Consider the following 19,488-nt stretch of genomic DNA (forward strand, 5'->3'; position numbering starts at 1 on the left):
GTAAGGCACTAAAACGAGCAAAATTTGGTAATTTTTTCAATATATTTTTTTTCCTACAGTTACTAAATGAAAAATAAACAAAGGAAATAAGAAACAAACAAACGAGAAACAAACAAACAAAAGAAGAAAACATAAAAATACAAGCAACAACATTATTGTTGGAAAGAGAACTCGGACGCATAGGCCTATAGATAACACCGACACTTGATAAATAAAATTGTTTTAACTTTATTCATCAATAAACAAGCACATGTGCATTGTCACCTAGTAATAGAGGAGCAAGACAAACTGCGACGATAAAAAATAGTTTAAATAGATAAAAAACTTTTTTTAAATTGTTGTCAAATTACTGAACATTTTGGGTTTACAAAATCTGTCTCGAAATGTTCTTTTAAACTTCCTTAAGGTGATAAGTATCGTCGACAACAGGCCGCTGACTTAAGAAATATTTTTGAAAACTTGATTAAACATAAACTGTTATCTTATAACATAGATATCAACAAAAATATGCAAAATGTATAACAAATGTAAACATGAAAATGATATTATTGTTGAATTTCCAGTATTTTTTTTTTACTTAAAAAAATGAAGTGTTGACTTTGCCTACTGTTGTGGCATAAAAAGACCACACTATGTATACCTCATTCAGGACCTTTAACAAAAGTATCAGTTTCCATTGCCTTGATTAATTCGCGTGATCGCATCTGTATCTGTGAACCAAGCTTTATTTAGGAGGGTGAATATATTGATGAATCCATTGTATTTGTATTGTATAGAGGGCGTTCGTTGCCAAAATTCCAGACATGTAAAGTGTTTCTTTTTAAAATGACTTTTGAAAATGCAAACTTGTATGCCTACCATTTTTTATTGTACCCGTGCATAGCACATGATATGCCTCTTGATCCAATATTTTAATAGAAGTTTCCCGCCTTTATATAACAAGTTTACATATAGATCGTAACAACATCTAAAACGACAACAAATTTACAAGTTCGTATCTTCCATTTCATGCAATATATATGCATGTTTGCACACTTATAGATCTGAAATATACAAATGAAATGTAAATCTTAAATACAGAAAATAGAGTTTAAGAAAACGTGTTACCAGTTGTAGAACTACAAGAGTACGTTAACACAGTAACATGTTTAAAATGAAAAAAGTAGATTCACAAAGTTAAACGATTTTAAGTCAAGTATTAATTTACGTTATTGTACTCTATTGTTATCCGGATTACATTAGTTAAGGAAGTCACTGAAATGATCTTATTTTATTAAATTGCCAGTTTCAGAACTATATTACTTTAAAAACATACGTGTATGTTATACAACATGTGCCTTTCTTATGTTAATACCTAAGTAATTATGCGCTGTGCCGATTCGTAATCAATGCTAGTAATATTTGATACTTCTCGAATAGTCAATCTTCAGTCGTCCTCCAACGCACATTGAATCGACTCCAAAGATGGCGTCATCACCTCACCAAGTCAGTCTCTCCACTTGTGAACCTTTTGTGCCATTTAAATACAAGTGCGTGGCTCATTGATACTTTTCTTTTAGCCTTCTTAAGTAATTTATAGATAGATAGATAGATAGATAGATATTTATTCAGGTTAAAACACACATACATGTATACATAAAACAAACACTTTAGCATTTTATATAAAACTGATGACACAATTGTAATAAAATATTTCGGAAGTTTGTCAGACATAAATATCACAGACGGCTCATTAAATAATAAAATATTATAACTAAAAACAAAATCTAAAACTCTTTCTTTACTATGACTAGATATCAATTTACTAGTTTAATAAAATGTAAGGACGTAAGTGGAAACATGTATAGAGCAGTGTGTAATAACCTCGGATTGCCCATGAAAGCCCGAAGGCTTATTTCCAATGGGGTCCTTGGATATATACTTACTATAATATACAATATAAAACACAAAAACATTGAAAAATACAAAACTTTGGAAACTGGAAGATGTCATTTACGTAAAATATCAAACTTTAGTATTTCCATTAACTTTGCTAAAAAGAAAACAATAAAAATGAGATCAATATCTAGTCATACTAGTGGATTTAATTATGATTTACTAACCTAACTGTTCTAGTAAATGGGCCTTCACAGAGCTTTTGAAATTTCCTATCTTATTAATTTTTTTGATGTATGTTGGCAAGGAATTCCAATCATTAATTGCTTTTTGAAAAAAGTTACATTATCTCCCCATAACTTCTTGGGACCCTAAAATTGTACTGATTCGACCGAGTTGAATAAGAATGAATGTCTCGAACAGGTATAAAATTTTCTATCATATATGAAGGGCACTGGTTATTAACAATTTTAAAAACATGATTAAGACGTAATTGCTTATTTCTGTTTTCTACATTTAGTAAAGACATATTAGCAAGAATAACATTATTGACACTATCTCTAGGTCCCATACCGTGTATAAATCTAACAATTTTATTTTGACAAATTTGAAGCTTATTTTTAAAACACTTGTTCAGGCTCGGGTACCAAGAAGAACATGCATAATCAAGGTGACATTGTATTAGTGCTGAGCATAAATATTTTCTAGTCCTAAAATCTAAAACATTTGCTTGCCTATACAAAAACTTAAGACGTGAATTCACCTTTGTAAGAATACAATTAACAATAGATTCACCTGACAAAGAATCATCAATATTTAAACCTAGATATTTAACAGATTTTGTGGATTCAATAGTATGTCCATTACAAACAATTTTGAACTCTTTAACTTGTTTTAGTTTACGTTTGGAACCAAAAATAAGACATTCAGTCTTTCCTAGATGAAGTGACAATTTGTTATCTACAAGCCAAGATGAACAAGACTCTAGTGTTTGTCCAAGTTTTTGAGAAATATCACAATAATAAACGTGACTTCATATGTGAAGGCGCTAATTCGCTTCCGTATTAAGACTAAATATTTACTTAGCAGTGTATACAATGTATATCTTATTACAAGCAAATGTAGAGTATATCTATTCATGACTGATATAAATGCAACACACTTGTTAATTTAACTTTTAACGGAACTATGTTTTTTAATCAAAATTCAAAACCACAGGTAAGTTTATAATTCACTCTTTATTTAGTTTTAAACGAATAAATTGACTTATAAGCTTATTAAAATATTATTCAAGTAGAGAAAGATTCAATTTGAATCTTTATAAATTCATGTTAAACGGATCATAAACATTTGCATGTAGACATATAAAAATATTTTAACACTCGTAACCGCTTAAAATACTTTATAATGCTTTAAAACAACTCGATCGTCTGCACATTTCACATACATGTAGGGATTGTTAAAGCTATATTTTCCTTTCGAGTCGATTTTATAAGCATAATTATAGTGATCTACATGTATTTGGTACAGAAACTGCAATACCACACTTAAAGGAGCATGTCTCCAGATTCATGTTAATTTTCATGAACATTTTGAAAATGTTTTGAGAATTAAGTCATTGTGAATTGAACAAAGAAATCAATTTACACATTACAATTCACGTAAATTACTAAGGGGTTAAGATATGTAAAAATAGCCTTTTCTGCGTTAGTTACGCAGAATGGTGATAAATACTGCAAAATCAGTCATTGATTGCACACTACATGTAAAATTTTGCTAGAATCTTGAATCTTTTCACTTTTCCTTAAAATCTTAGAACATTTTTTTCTCGAGTTTGGAACGTTTTCTTGAAAAAGTAGGCTTTAAAACTGCTATATCGTAATAGGAACTGATCTGATCTATTTCAAATAGAAAACTAGTGGATTAAAAACGTCATGTACAAATCTGAAACTTTTTATGTAGGCGTAAAGAAAAATGAGTGAGGAAAAAAGACCTTTGCTGGCAAGTGGAGGGACCGACAGCTCTGTCAGATACTCTGTATCAGGAAGGGAACATACAGTTGTCTACACGGACTCTAATTATAGAGGGCCTGATGAGTCAGCAAGAAACCAATATAGGTAATAAAAGAATTATACAAGACTGTATCTTATTTTATTCCCCTTTATCTTATTCTATATACTTTAAACTTGATAAGTAAATGATCAATCTGATTACCAGACAAAAGCACGATAATTTTCTGTTAGTTCCCCCAACTGTATTAGTCATCACAACTTTATAAAACAATGGGGATGACTTTAGGAAATGAAATGTAAGAAACTTGATGGACATTGTACGCAAAAAATCCGGTCATCAAAACTAGGACACTGGCCTATATATGGTGGCTGATTTATGCCATGACATTAATTTACGATCCGCGGGGCTCCAGACGAAACACACAAAAATATTACAATCTGACCATTTTGTCGTACTTTCGCCCGTTGTGGACGAGGCGAAATTCAACAATATGACCACTTTGTCGTCCTTTCATTTTTCGTGATTTCGACATGGCAAAAATTAGGCACCATACCTATATTGGTTAAAGTTGAACACCAAATTTCTTTTATATACAGTATAAAAACTAGGACTAATTTAAATATTTGGTTTATATTACAATGATATATCGTATTATTTAAAACTGTCCCATTTGTTATCTTTTATTGTAAATTGTTTGTAGCTGTATCACTATAGGTAGAATGATAACGAAGATAACCCCAATAAGACACCATCAGTTGAATTATCATACGTTACCATTTAAAATGTTGTCATTTCATACTTATTCATAAAAAGATAAATAAATGAATAAATAAAAAAAATCTGGTTACCCCTTACCTAAGTTTTATCTTTGCTTACGAAATCGTCATAAAAAACGATCAAGTGTACATAAGTTTAATATTTCCACGTGAACTTTTGAAATACCACAGAAACTTGAAATGTTATCAATATGTACACTAAAGTCAAATTATCTATACAATATTTATATATTTTATAAAAAAAAATATATACATGGGAATTGGAGTATTGTATGGAAAACCGGACTGCACTGTAATTATTGACGAAACCTCAAGTTCGTGTGACATTTCATCAACAAATTGCCTTAAGATTTTTCTTTTTTTTTTTAGAAATTTGATATTATCTAAGTTACTAATAACGTTTAAGTTACCAGATATCATGTTTTAATTATTTTCACCGATATTTTATATGATACGATCCCTCATAGTTTTGTCAGACTAATTTAGGCAGTGAGTGTTCTGTATATATTTTTATTGTTTGCAAAAAAAGTTGACCCCCAAGTTCTCATCATATGACTTCAATAGGTATTATACTTATTGCAGTTATTCTTTATATTTGCTCTTCTCTGGTGATGTAGGTAATTAATCCAAAGGAAGAAAAATACCAACAAGTACTTAAATAAAAAAAACAGTCAGTGGTATTGACTCATATATATGACCGCCCCTAGAATAAAACAAAGAATAACGTCTAGCAAATATAAACTACTTTATCTGATTACATTCTATAAATTGTTTTTGTTTGCTTTTGAAGTTAATTATTACATGGATACTAACTAAACAATGCCAGATAATTTCATCTAACGAAATTCAATGAAACTAGAAATGTTTACATGTGACAGGGATGCCCTAACATGTTACTTGCATGGTACCTTTAAGTATAACGTTTACCTTGAATTTGCGCATGAAATACCTCCTGACCCTAAAGAAGACATTTATTTAATGTTTGATCCATTAAGGGATAAGAAGTGGAAAGCGGACAGACACGATTTGACCTTCAATGTTACCTTTACCTTGAAGGTGTGGACGTTGGTCTTGCGCATGACACAACGTCTGGCTGTTCTGAAGGTATTTGCCAAATGTTTCGACAATCCATGAAAGTCAGACAGGATGAGCCTTTTGACCTAAAAACAAACGACCTTTACGTTGATGACGAGGGTATTGGTATTGAACGCAACACAATGCTTGACTTGGAATTCCGTACTTGACTGTGGTAAGGCTAGTGCCAAATATTTTGACAATCCATCGAGTAATGACAAAATAATTAGCCGGATGTGATTGACTTTCAATGTTCGACCTTGACTGTATGAATGAAGAACTTACCGAGCAAACTCTTCGGCTGTACTTACGACAAAAATGTTCAATCCCTTTCTGTGACCTTTGACCTTGACCATTAAACTAGTATAATGAAATAAATTTATTTACAGATATGAAGCGAGACATAGTATGGTGGACAGCCTGGAAACTGTTACACTATCCTGGGAAAATATCAACCTTTACACAAGAAAAGGAAGCAAACAGATACTAAGGAATGGTAAAGATATTATTTATATCTCAAATGTCCTCTTCTTTATCATTTTTTTTTTACAAATATGTTTGTTTTACATTTTATGATGCATACAAGATAAACATTTATTTATTGAATTATTTCACACGAAATGAACTTCCAGCAAATGCACCACTTGATATAATAACTTGAGAGAAAAATAACAGATAAATAAATAAATAATGAAAATCATAATTGGACCCGATCTTATCAATTTAGCCTCGTTTTCATTTCTCTGATCAAAAGTCGTATCAAATACAGAGTGTAATCCATCGGTAGAGAATGTTTATGCTTGGATCTCAAAACAAGTCATGTGGTTTATAAACAACTAATACATTTGACGATATATATTTAAAATATCGAAGTTGTACATATCCAAACTGTCATAGAAAAAAATTGTCAATATATTTCAGTATATGGCCACGTTAAACCAGGAACACTTCTGGCTATCATAGGCGCAAGGTAAATAATTAGGTTGTAGAAAAAAAACTTTATCTATAAAAAAGTCAGTAACATTATATATCGTTATAATAAAACATTATGGCACACTACAATAATATTAATGCATTTAAATTTATACGGAAGCTAGAAAGTGTCATATTTGAGCGACATTATAAATATGTATTTTAAATTATTGAGCTTCCATAATTATAGAAACACTGTATGCTGTACATAGTTTTCACTAGTTTAAGTGAATTTGAATAAGATGACAATTTTGGAGACATGAATATGAAACATGTTTAAAAATACTTTTATTTTTTTGTAGTGGATCGGGAAAGACAACTTTGTTAAATACATTAACGTCAAGAATTGATAGTTCCACGTTAAGTTACTCCGGTGACATACGAGTAAATGGTACTACAGTAGGCACCGGTATCCGCAATATATCAGCTTACGTACAACAAGATGATCTATTTATAGCAACAATGACTGTTAAAGAACATCTCACATTCAGGGTATGTTACTGATATTACGAATTATGGTTATGACAAACTAAAAAGGTCATATAATTAGAATGGGACAAAATGCAAATTTGTTCTTTTGTGTCTTGAAAATGCTAGTATTCAATCAATTAAGCAAACAACTTCAAATATGAGATATGGTTATTGCGCTTGATTGCGTAGGTTTTTAATGATTAAACATAATGTTAAAGTTTAGAATTAACAACATTACACTACGCTCAATATTTCATAATACAAGCAGACGTACTTTACTAAAATTAGAATACTACACCAGACCACATTCGGGTTAAAATGGACAAATCATATAAACTTTAAAAAGTATAAATCAAAAGAGCATACCACTTTATAACCTTCTTATTTTCAATTATTGGAGTTATTGAAAGATAATCTATGACGCGCGGATTCAAATAATGAATGTCTTATTTGTTTGGATAGCCTATTGAAAGCCATTTTGAGATTAAATGTACAATTAAAGTGATATATTCGTTCGTTTTTAACCAGGCCTTACTTAGAATGGATAAAAGTGTTAACACAAAACGAAGACTTGAGCGGGTAGACGAAGTTTTAAAGGAGTTAGGCCTGCAAAAATGTGAGGATAACATGATAGGAAATCCTGGCAGAATAAAGGGAATATCTGGTGGTGAGATGAGAAGATTGTCTTTCGCTTCTGAGGTATCCACATTTATACCACATTATTATAATACTTTAACATATCTATTGCAATCATACTTATAAATAAACCACATGTCTTTTTCTTATTTAAATATAGTGTTTTGGAAATTTTCTATTTAAAATTGCCCTGGTGTTAAACCGTCTTCTGCCACGATCAATATTTTGATTTTAGTCGACATTAATTTGTCTGTTTTAATTAATCGTGTGAGCATTATCATTAACGGATGAATGAACGCTTCTACTTCATAAGCTTTCTAGAAATGATGCAAGTTTAATAAAATAAGTTTGCAAAAAACCACACAGAGATCATAAATAACAGGTGATTGTGCACGCAAAAAACCATACACGCTGATTTTACATAGTCTTGCAATTAAAGATACAGTGTGATTCCGCTACAAATTTGTAACTGACTTAGTATACGTGTTAATCAATAGATCCTGACAAATCCTCCATTCAATATATCGTGACAAGTTTTCTATAGTTACACAATGATCCTGACGAATCCTCTATTGTTATACAATGCTCCTAACAAATCGTCCATTGTTATCAATAGGTCTTAACAAATCCTTCATTGTTATACAATGGCCCTAACAAATTCTCCATTGTAATACAATAGGTCCCTTCAAGTCCTCCATTGTTATACAATAGGTCCCTTCAATCCTCCATTGTTACACAATAGGTCCCTTCAATCCTCCATTGTTACACAATAGGTTCCTTCAAGTCCTCCATTGTTACACAATAGGTCAAGACAAATCCTCCATTGTTATACAATGGTCCTACCAAATCCTTCATTGTCATACAATAGCTCCTGATGAATCCTCCATTGTTATACAATGATCTTAACAAAACCTCCATTTTCAAACAATGATACTAACAAATCCTTCATTTATATTCAATGATCCTAACAAATCCTCCATTGTTATTCATTAGATCCTGACAAATCCTCCATTATTATTCTGTGATGAAGCTACGTCTGGATTAGATTCTTTTATGGCAGACAATATTGTACAAACATTGAAAGGTATGGCTGACAAAGGAAAAACTGTACTGTGTACCATACACCAGCCATCCTCGGATGTCTTCTCTTTATTTCACAAGTAAGTGTACTATTCTTACGACCAAAGTTATAATGTAACAATTTCATTTTACAGTGACTAATAATCGTAATATGAATTTCTATATGATTACTGATGCATTTTCAGGAAATGCTGAACCAGTTGTGTAGTGTTTTTCGAACATTCTCTTTCTTTCCAATAACGAGATAGCTTCAGTAATGTTTTTTCTGATACTTTCACTTCTGTTTTAAGGCCAATATCTCGTTGTATTTCCGTAACTTAACGAGAGCATCAGCTTTGTACTCCAGATGCCGTTGGTTCGAACCTGGGTCGAGGCAAAATCTTTCGGTGACTCATTTTCACTCACCGCTGATCCGAATAGTAATCGGTCACAGAGAAATTGCTAATTACTGGTAAATTATCAAAGAAAGCCGACTAAGTGGGCCGACCGCCGAGTAATTACAAAAAGATGTTGATATCGGCGCAAAAACCAACCAACCAACTAACCAAGTCCAGCTGTAGTTGTTTATATTTAGAGGTAACTTGGTCTCATCACGGGTACTAGAAAAATGTTTCGAGTTGAGTTATTTCATTATTCTTTTGAAAACCTTGTAACTGATAGCTCAATCATAAATAGCAAATATATTGAATAATTTGGTTTATGTTCAGTGTTCTGGTGATGGCTGAAGGTCGTGTAGCGTTCATGGGCGAGGCGGAAGAAGCACTTCGCTTTTATGAAAGGTATACATTTTATTGATTTACTTTTATGAGAGGTATATCATATTGATTTCTTTTTATGAGAGGTATGTTATATTGATTTATTTTATGAGAGGTATGTTATATTGATTTATTTTATGAGAGGTATGTTATGTTGATTTATTTCATGAGAGGTATATTATATTGATTTTTTATGAGAGATACGTTATCTTGATTTATTTTTATGAGATATATACTATATTGATTTCTCTACTACATGTATGAACTTTTATCATTTCTGATACTTTAAGTTGAACTCAACCCAGGTACAAAAGCCTAAAAAAATAAAATTGATTTTCTTACCTGCATAAGCGGGAGCACTTACAACGAAAAAATATAAAATGCAAAAAATCAATTAAGAAATTTTCTCAGAAATAAATTGAAAATCGTATTTTGTGCTATTCTCAGCCAATTTGAGTATAAAGCGTTGCAACGCTTTTTAAATTTTGGTTCATTCTTCACAATCTGAATGATTATTCTGAAAAAAATAAACGAATTGAGCGAATGATCTGAAATGTTGCACACAAGTTATTGAATAACTTGGATTAATTAATGGAATATTAATGTAAAGAAAACAAACAACAAAAACTCTCAGCGGAGTCCCTTTAAATATTTCACACCTACATTTTAGTTTTTGAACAAAATATAAAAATGAACTTAAAACTCAAAAAGCAAATCGACATATGTTATAACAATGAATGCTATTGATAAATAATTATGAAAAAAAACCCGAGTAAGTAATTGCCATATATTGTTTTTTAAAGATTTTTAAAATCATGCCATCATTGTTACAAGTAATGCTTGAACGAAAAATGTGATTCTCTCTTGTGTGGTACTTTACACGTTTTGATTTTTTAAAAATTTATTTCAGAGTAGGATTTAATTGCCCAAAGAACTACAACCCGGCAGATTTTTACATATTAACTATGGCAGTGGTACCGGGCAAGGAATCCGAATGCAAGCGTAGGATAGAGGTATTCTTAAATTGTTCACCCAATAGGCTGTTTTCTCATTATATTGTAGAATAACATTACATTTGAATAATCTTTGCCATGTATTTATAGTGACCAAGTGTATACAATGCATATGTAAATTTCTTGCTTTGGATATTCTAACACAGGTTTCAATATATTGTGAAGATATTTGGTGTAGATATTTTTCCACTAATTATTTACATCTTGGACCGTTATTTGTAAACATCAGTAAACTCACATGAAACGTGATGTAGTAATGTTTCAACGTTTTCTTTTGTAGACAATATGTGACAGTTTTGAGGCCACCGATCAAGCTAAACAAATTTTGAATGATAACAAATTCGAGACAGACAATGCAAAACATTCCGGTGTTATAGTAAGTTGTTCTTATATATTTCATTAAAGATGTAATACATTCTGTTATTAAATACTATGATACAAGATAATATGCTACTTGTAACGTTGAAAAGACACAAGGAAGAGTTACCATTTGTTATATATTTTTCGAACAGGATGACAAATAAACATATGTTTAAAAACATGTAAATGTGTTTTCAATAATCTTCAAGTTTATGCTTCATTACTGGACTAGTGTTTTCCGACACAAAATGAAGCGCTAAATAATACATGAATGAACATATATGTAACAAACTAATGTTTGAGTATGTTTTTATTTGTTTCATTTATTTAGTTTGACGAAGCCACAAGTCATTCATCAAGGTAAGTTGTATGTTACTTTTATCTTTTTATAACTGCATTTTTTATACAAACTATTCAAACATTTATACTATTTATTAGACACATACATATATTGAGATAATTATGAAGTAAAAGCTTAAAAGCACATTAGGCCCTAGAGATGAATACAATTTCCTTCTGTAGAAAGGGCAATCGTAAGTTTTAATATCTTCTTAAAATTGTGAGATTTTTATCACCTTAAGAAAATATCACGGTTTGCAATATAATTTATGATAAATGTTAACAAATTGGTATTTTGACTTCCATACAATACTTAATTACTGCAAGAGCATTAATGCCAAAACGCAAAGGAAATATACGCATTTATGGCTTAATGGGCATTGAAAGAAATATGTTTTACAAATCAAACCACTTTGATTTACTGACAAACGTCATTTACCCAGTCGTTATGACAATACTGTCTCTTTCGCTCATCCAAACGTTCTTTTGGAAATAAATTTAAAAGTTTTGTTTTTAATTTGTTCTGTTGAAATTGAACTATATTGATGTACATGTATTAACATAAACTAATATGCGGGTAGGTATGAGGCTACGTGGACGCAACAATTTAAAGCGGTGTTCAAGAGATCACTGAAAACTGTAATCAGAGAACCCATGGTTACACGTGTCAGGATCGCACAAACTGTTGTAAGTTGATAAAAACATTATAAACACATAACAATGATTGGTCAATGATAAAAACTCGTTTATAAAAACCATTTTATTCGTCAATATTACGTTTACATTCTTAAAACAAAAACGAGCAAAAAGTGGCATCTCATTGTATTTTGGGTCTTACTTTAAACGTGATGTTAAAGAAACGACAAACGCAATATAGGCAGCAATCATGTTTCCTCACATAGAGGTCAAGTTGATATAAAAAGAACATTTACAACAATTAACAATACATTAAATGGACTCCATTGATATTCAAATGCTGAAAAGATGATAAAAATATTTTACATTAATCAACTTGGGCGCTTAAAACAAATAAATATGCAAGATATATACAAAAGAAATATACTCGATATTTAATTGGAAATGTCTTTTTGTGTAGATTTTTAACATTTTGCCCATTCTGTTAAAACCAAAAGAACCGTGATAAAACTGACTAAGCGATTGATCTAAAATCTTGCACACAAGTTTTTGGTCTGGATCTACATCAAATTGTTCACACAATCAAGAAAAAAGCACAACCCAGTGGACTTCATTCAAATATTAAAGTGAGCTATTACACGAAGTGTATATGAACATTTTTCTCGTGCTTATAATTTGAACATTATACTCTGCAAGGTATTATAAAGGATAATGATATTTTAAAAGAAACAGGTGACTATAAATGTGACAGTATTTCAGGTGATTGCTGTTGTGCTAGGGTTGATATATCTACGCCTAGAATTAAGTCAAACTGGTGTACAAGATATCAACGGAGTTCTTTTCCTTCTTCTCATGAACATGACATTCTCCAACGTATTTGGTGTCTTAAATGCAAGTATTTAGTGTTACTCTATTGCTATCAAACAACGTATTTGGTGTTTTAAATGTAAGTATTTAGTGTTACTCTATTGCTATCAAACAACGTATTTGGTGTCTTAAATGTAAGTATTTAGTTTACTCTATTGCTATCAAACAACGTATTTGGTGTCTTAAATGCAAGTATTTAGTGTTACTCTATTGCTATAAAACAACGTATTTGGTGTCTTAAATGTAAGTATTTAGTTTACTCTATTGCTATCAAACAACGTATTTGGTGTCTTAAATGCAAGTATTTAGTGTTACTCTATTGCTATCAAACAGCGTATTTGGTGTCTTAAATGCAAGTATTTAGTGTTACTCTATTGCTATCAAACAACGTATTTGGTGTTTTAAATGCAAGTATTTAGTGTTACTCTATTGCTATCAAACAACGTATTTGGTGTCTTAAATGCAAGTATTTAGTGTAACTCAATTGCTATCAAACAACGTATTTGGTGTTTTAAATGTAAGTATTTAGTTTACTCTATTGCTATCAAACAACGTATTTGGTGTCTTAAATGTAAGTATTTAGTGTTACTCTATTGCTATCAAACAACGTATTTGGTGTTTTAAATGCAAGTATTTAGTGTAACTCTATTGCTATCAAACAACGTATTTGGTGTTTTAAATGCAAGTATTTAGTGTAACTCTATTGCTATCAAACAACGTATTTGGTGTCTTAAATGCAAGTATTTAGTGTTACTCTATTGCTATCAAACAACGTATTTGGTGTCTTAAATGTAAGTATTTAGTTTACTCTATTGCTATCAAACAACGTATTTGGTGTTTTAAATGTAAGTATTTAGTTTACTCTATTGCTATCCAAGTTGACATTCTTGAACGTGTTCGGTGTTTTAAATGCAAGTATCATAGCCCCCTTCTCACAAAACCCATGAAACAAGTGAAATAGAAATCAAATCATTTAAACGATTGTCTTACTTTATGTTTGTTTGTTCGTATTAGAATTATAACTTCTTGAGTACCATATCAAATTCAATAAATCAAATAAGATATTTACTTAAATATAAATAGCTTATGCATTGCGACAAAAACTTTCCAACTATATAGGTTCAAATAGAAAGATTGTAAATAAAATGCGTGTTTATTTTTTTCCAGTCGTTTCCATTAGAAACGCCAATATTTTTCAGAGAGTATGCTACAGGTTTGTATGGGGCAGATGTCTACTTCCTGTGCAAGTCTTTTGCTGAGGTATATACATGTATTTCTGTTTGCACGTGCATGATGATAAAATTTTAATGTAGTTCCGCAATAATGCATCATATTAAGGTTTACACTAATACTTGTATTATCTGTTGGTAAGTGTGTACGCAATATAATACAATACAGAATAATTTACAAAAATATACAAAACAATAAATACACGATACAATATACAATGCAATACAATGTAATGCAATGCAATAAATACACAATACAATACAAAGAAAAGCAAAACAAAACAAAACAAAACAAAACAATACAATACAATACAATACAATACAAATATAAATACAATGAAAATTCTGTTCATTTATAATCAATGCATTAAATACACAATACAATACAATACAATAAATATAAATACAAATACAATTCAATGCATTATACGGTAGCATACGATACGATACAATACAAATAACTTTATTGCAAGATAAATCATTATTATAATCTTAATAACATATTATAAATAATTCTTTATATATTATTATATAACACATGAATTGTTTAATTTTCTCAACAGCAAAGTAAGTTTACATTTATATATGAAAATATATATTTTCAGCTCCCTACTTTTATCGTTATACCACTTGTGTTTTGTGCAATAACATATTGGATGGTAGGTAAGTACCGCTGATAAAGTATAAAATCACCATGATCTATGTATATAGCATTTCAAATCATTTGAAAAGATTTAAGAAAAAGTCTGATTTCTTTAAAATATAATATTTATGATATAATACTTGATCTTTCTGCATTACTGTATGTTGTATATGTTTGTTAAAATACTCATTGTATACTAGTAAAATACAAGAATATCAAGATATATTCAACTTTTATTTACGTTTGACACATGAATAAGTATATTTAAGTATCATTAGCAGATTTTTTAATTTGATTAATCTATTTATTATTCATTAACAAAATTAAAAAAATAATATTATAATGCTACTTTTAAGTATGTTTGATATATTATTAATGAATATTTATAAGAATCATCAGCAGATGTTTTTATTAAATTCATCGATTTATTGATCATTGAAATTGAATAATTATTATACTCTGGAACGTATTGTTTTGCAATAAACACCGAAATATTCCTAAAACTTTTTATCAGTTTATCTCGTATCATTATACATTACTTATGTATTTGAAAAGCAATACCTAAGTATATTTTTTCTAACGGAGGTGATAATGATATTCAATATAACATGGTATATTTCAGGATTGTATTCCACATTTATGGCCTTTCTTGTGTTTACTGGCATACTTGTGCTAGTTGCAAACATTTCGGTTTCTTTCGGTAAGTGTATTAACGAAAGTTATTTCAGATACAATCTAAATATAAACTCCTGTCCTTGAATGTTTTTTTATCTTTTTTTTTAAATTAAAGATATTAATTACATTATCTCAAACCTTTAAAGGCACTTTATGCCCCAGAAACCATTAAGATTAAATTCTTTAGAAAGGTTGAGTATTTGTTTCATAAAGTTTCAATAATGAATTTAGAATATGTTAAATGTTAAACAACTGAAGATTCTAGCACCGAACACGAAGCAATGTGTCATAAAGGTAGCGAAATTTAAAGAAAGTAGTATTAATATTTCTAATAAAATACTAAACAAATATAATGATCAATTGCCGAAGAACAAAGGAAGCAATATATATATCTAATCTATATGGCCAATGAGAAAGGTTTTAGAAACTTAAACAAGATACCAAAAACAAAATGTTTTTGAGAAATAAAATGATAGCATTTTGGGCTTTTCACCTGAAAGTGAAAATAAAAAAAGTTGGAATAATCCGTGGTTGCATATTCATTGGAAAATTAATTATTAAGCTCAATAAACGAATCTTGTCAAAGACAATGCACTATGAATTATATTTGTTTAATGGAATTTAAGTTAATTCTAACAAATGACTATCGATTGAACAAAATTAATAAATCGTTTTAATTGGATGTTTGTATTGAAGGGTACATTGTCTCAACAAGTGCTAACTCCGTGACGACCGCATTAGCTATTGCACCTCCTCTTATGATACCATTGATAATGTTTGGTGGTTTCTTCTTAAACAAAGAGTAAGTTAAACATTTCAGTATCGTTTATAAAGAAATTGTAGGTGTCCATTTCTATGAAATGAACTCGGGGTTTGAAAGGGTTCGAGGTATGTAAGGGTTAGGTATCAAGGATTCCGGGTATCAAGGGATCGAGATGCCAAAGAGACGTATATGAAATCAGGCATAAAGACTATATTAAGAGAACCAGTTTCCTACAGAAATTTAAATTTAAACAAGATTATACTTCTTAAACTTCTTCTTTATGTTAACTTAAAGGTGCGTGCATCCAGATAAGCCAAAATATTTTCAAAAATCAACCTTGAAAAAATGTTCTAAGATTATAAGAAAAGAAAAAATATTCACAATTCAAGAAATAATGTAAATGTTGTATGCAGTTAATGACTGATTTTGCAGCATATATCACCATATTTCTACTGCGTTACTAACGCAGCAAAGGCTATTTTAGCATATTCTGGACTATGGTAATATTCGTAGACTTTAAGTGCCGTTTGCAATGTGTCAATTACTTTATTATTCAGTTGACAATATTTTATTCTTTAATAAATTTTTAAATTTTCTCTAAAATTAGCATGAATATGGAGTCATACTCTACTGCTTTAATGTACAAGGCTGTTTGCAAATGTTATATAGTTTTTAGTTTTGTCATAAATTCATACCTTAATTACAGTTCTGTTCCCGTGTATTTCATATGGTTGGAATATTTATCTTGGTTTAAATATTCAAATGAGATGATAGCTATCAACCAATGGGAAAACGTTGACAGTATCCGTAAGTATGATACATCATTTAATATGATAAATTCTTAAACGTTTGTACAATCATTTCGGAATATTTATTCGAATGGCATTAGAACAATTTTATGATTTACAGTAGTAAAATTGGTCTTTCCCTGGTTTTGTTTTAGGTCATTTGAACAAAATTCTGAATCCAACATAATATTTCATTTGCTTTGCTTGTTTTTAATATACTCGTGATATAACCATTACTTATATTCTTTTATATTACAGTGTCAAACGTTTTATTACACCCTTCAGACGTTTATACTACACTTGTCAAATGATTTTTTTTGTAGTTTTTCCCTGAGATATCTGGCGTGTTAATGGAAAATTAGGTTTGTTGCCGTACAGGTTCCCCTCACGCCAATTGTATAACTAATTCAATATAAGTTTGCATAAAATGGCAACCCTTGTAAATTCCTATGTTTGTATACATTGGCACCGATAGGCTTAAAATGGATTATGTAAAAATAAACAAAATGTAGTAACTTTATTGCAATTGATTGAACTATCTCTTACATTAAGCATGTGCAAATAGAAATACGTCAGCAACTCCTGGCGTCACACAGAAACAATCGAACAAATGTTTATTTGACAATGGCGAGGATGTGATAGATTACTTGAACTTTGATAAGGTAATGTATACACAATGCGTTTCTGCTCAACCTGGCAATGATATTGGAAGGGAATATTGCAATATTACAAAATCTATTTCGATTCATATTCAGAGATTTAAAATAATTAGAAGCTTCAATCAAGTGATTTGTTTCATCAGGCGGTGGATATAAATTCTACAAATTGTTTAACATTAAATTTTGTTGTAACAAGAAAATGGCAAATATATTGTTTAATTTGGACCTGGACTTAAATTTGAACAAATATAAGTATACTCAAATACACGTAGTTTGATGTGTTCAATATTTCAAAAGATTAAACAAAAATTTAAAAGCATTGCTAATATTCATTCAAAATTAGTATATGTATTTTTTATATAATAAATAACCCAGGTAATTTTACAATTATAATGTTACGAGACAATTATGGATGGACTTATATGTTCGTGAAAAAAAAAAAAAAAACGCTTATAATAATGATGGTTTAAAATTTATTATCTAGAAAAGACGGCGGGTTCGGGCGTACGTGACCTAATGTTAAAGGTCAAAATGCATTTCAAACCGCTTGTCCTAACTGCTGTAGGTTCAAATCCCACCAGGGTCTTTGGATTTTTACATGTCAAGAAGCTATCCAGCTACCTTACGTAAACGTCGGTGGTTCTACTAAGTTGGCCGATCGCACCTGAAATAATGCACGGAGGGGAACCCGAGGTCTTCCTCCACAAGTAAAGCGAGAAAGTCCCCAAATGAACTTCATTGTGTTGGTGCGTCGTAAAACTCAAACAAAAATCCAGAAAAAAAACCCCAAAAAACAAATCAATCACCTAAGTATGTATTTTACATTGATTTATTTACAGGTCAATTTGTGGAAAAATACGTGTGACGAAGAATTACTCTGTAATATTTATCTTTATTCATTTACAGGACAATATCTGGACAGACCTTTATGTGCTTATAAGCATGATGATTGCGTACAGAATAATTGCCTTCCTTATTCTCCTGATTAAAGCGAGGCTTTCTGTTAGACATAAAACGGCACAATCTGATGATCATAAAAATGACACGCCTACCTAAATTTTATTGACATGATAAATTATATGTTTACAAATGCTCGCTAGAATTTGTTGCCAGTATATCTATACACAAGAATTTGAAGGAACATCTAGGAACAACCGTTAAGTTGACTTCTTGCCTGTAAATTTATTACAAAAATGCGGTAAGATGCAGTTAAACAACAATTAAACTATTTATCAAATGACAAAGTGACTTGCTATACATATATCTCTTCTTTGTTGTTCATGTTATGCTCTTAGTGCTAAAGTGCAAAACATATAGAGCGAAATAATCATTCAGATAATGTTGAAAATAATTAAAGGCTTATTTAAGATTTGTTTATGTACTTTAAATAGTATCATGATGCAAACTGTTTCTCCACAACTATTGAAGAAAAAAGACTTGTAATTGATCGAGTTTAAGGAAAGGTTTACTTAGCGTAACACTGGCAGTAGGCCATGTCAGCCTCTCGAATATGTGCAGTTCTGTAGAATTACTAGTGATGATCGCTGAAAATTGACTGGATGGGCTTATTATGCCAGTATGCCGGTGATCATGTGTTTTTTGTTTGTTTTATAATTGCTTAGGTACAATTGACATGACTATTTTTTTATGATTTTATTGATGATTTCTTTTATTGCCTGTACAGTATTAGTTGTTGCATTTTAATTTAAATTTTAACATGACGTACAGATAAAATAATTGTTATAATTTTATTAAAATAAATAATATATTTGATGATATATGGTGTTTTTATGTCTTCATCATCATGTACCATATAGATAAAAAAAAATCGTGTTAGTTTTTAAAAAATGTATAATGAATTTGG

General features: G+C 30.2%; 1 protein-coding gene across 1 annotated transcript; it reads left to right on the plus strand.

The window, feature by feature from the left end:
- Positions 1-2,967: 2,967 nt before the first annotated feature.
- Positions 2,968-19,402, plus strand: LOC132751675 (protein white-like). Its single transcript, XM_060741891.1, has 20 exons — positions 2,968-3,093; positions 3,838-3,992; positions 6,128-6,234; positions 6,660-6,708; positions 7,013-7,202; positions 7,710-7,880; positions 8,811-8,977; positions 9,605-9,676; positions 10,563-10,665; positions 10,946-11,041; positions 11,357-11,385; positions 11,946-12,051; positions 12,760-12,891; positions 14,035-14,127; positions 14,702-14,759; positions 15,362-15,439; positions 16,111-16,216; positions 16,884-16,984; positions 17,518-17,627; positions 18,531-19,402. The coding sequence occupies exons 2-20, from the start codon at positions 3,850-3,852 to the stop codon at positions 18,678-18,680; spliced, it is 2,061 nt and encodes a 686-aa protein (XP_060597874.1). The 5' UTR covers positions 2,968-3,093; positions 3,838-3,849; the 3' UTR covers positions 18,681-19,402.
- Positions 19,403-19,488: the final 86 nt, after the last annotated feature.

The sequence above is a fragment of the Ruditapes philippinarum genome, unplaced genomic scaffold, assembly GCF_026571515.1.
Source record: "Ruditapes philippinarum isolate M1 unplaced genomic scaffold, ASM2657151v2 ctg759_1_1_1_1, whole genome shotgun sequence".
Taxonomy (NCBI): Eukaryota; Metazoa; Mollusca; class Bivalvia; order Venerida; family Veneridae; genus Ruditapes; species Ruditapes philippinarum.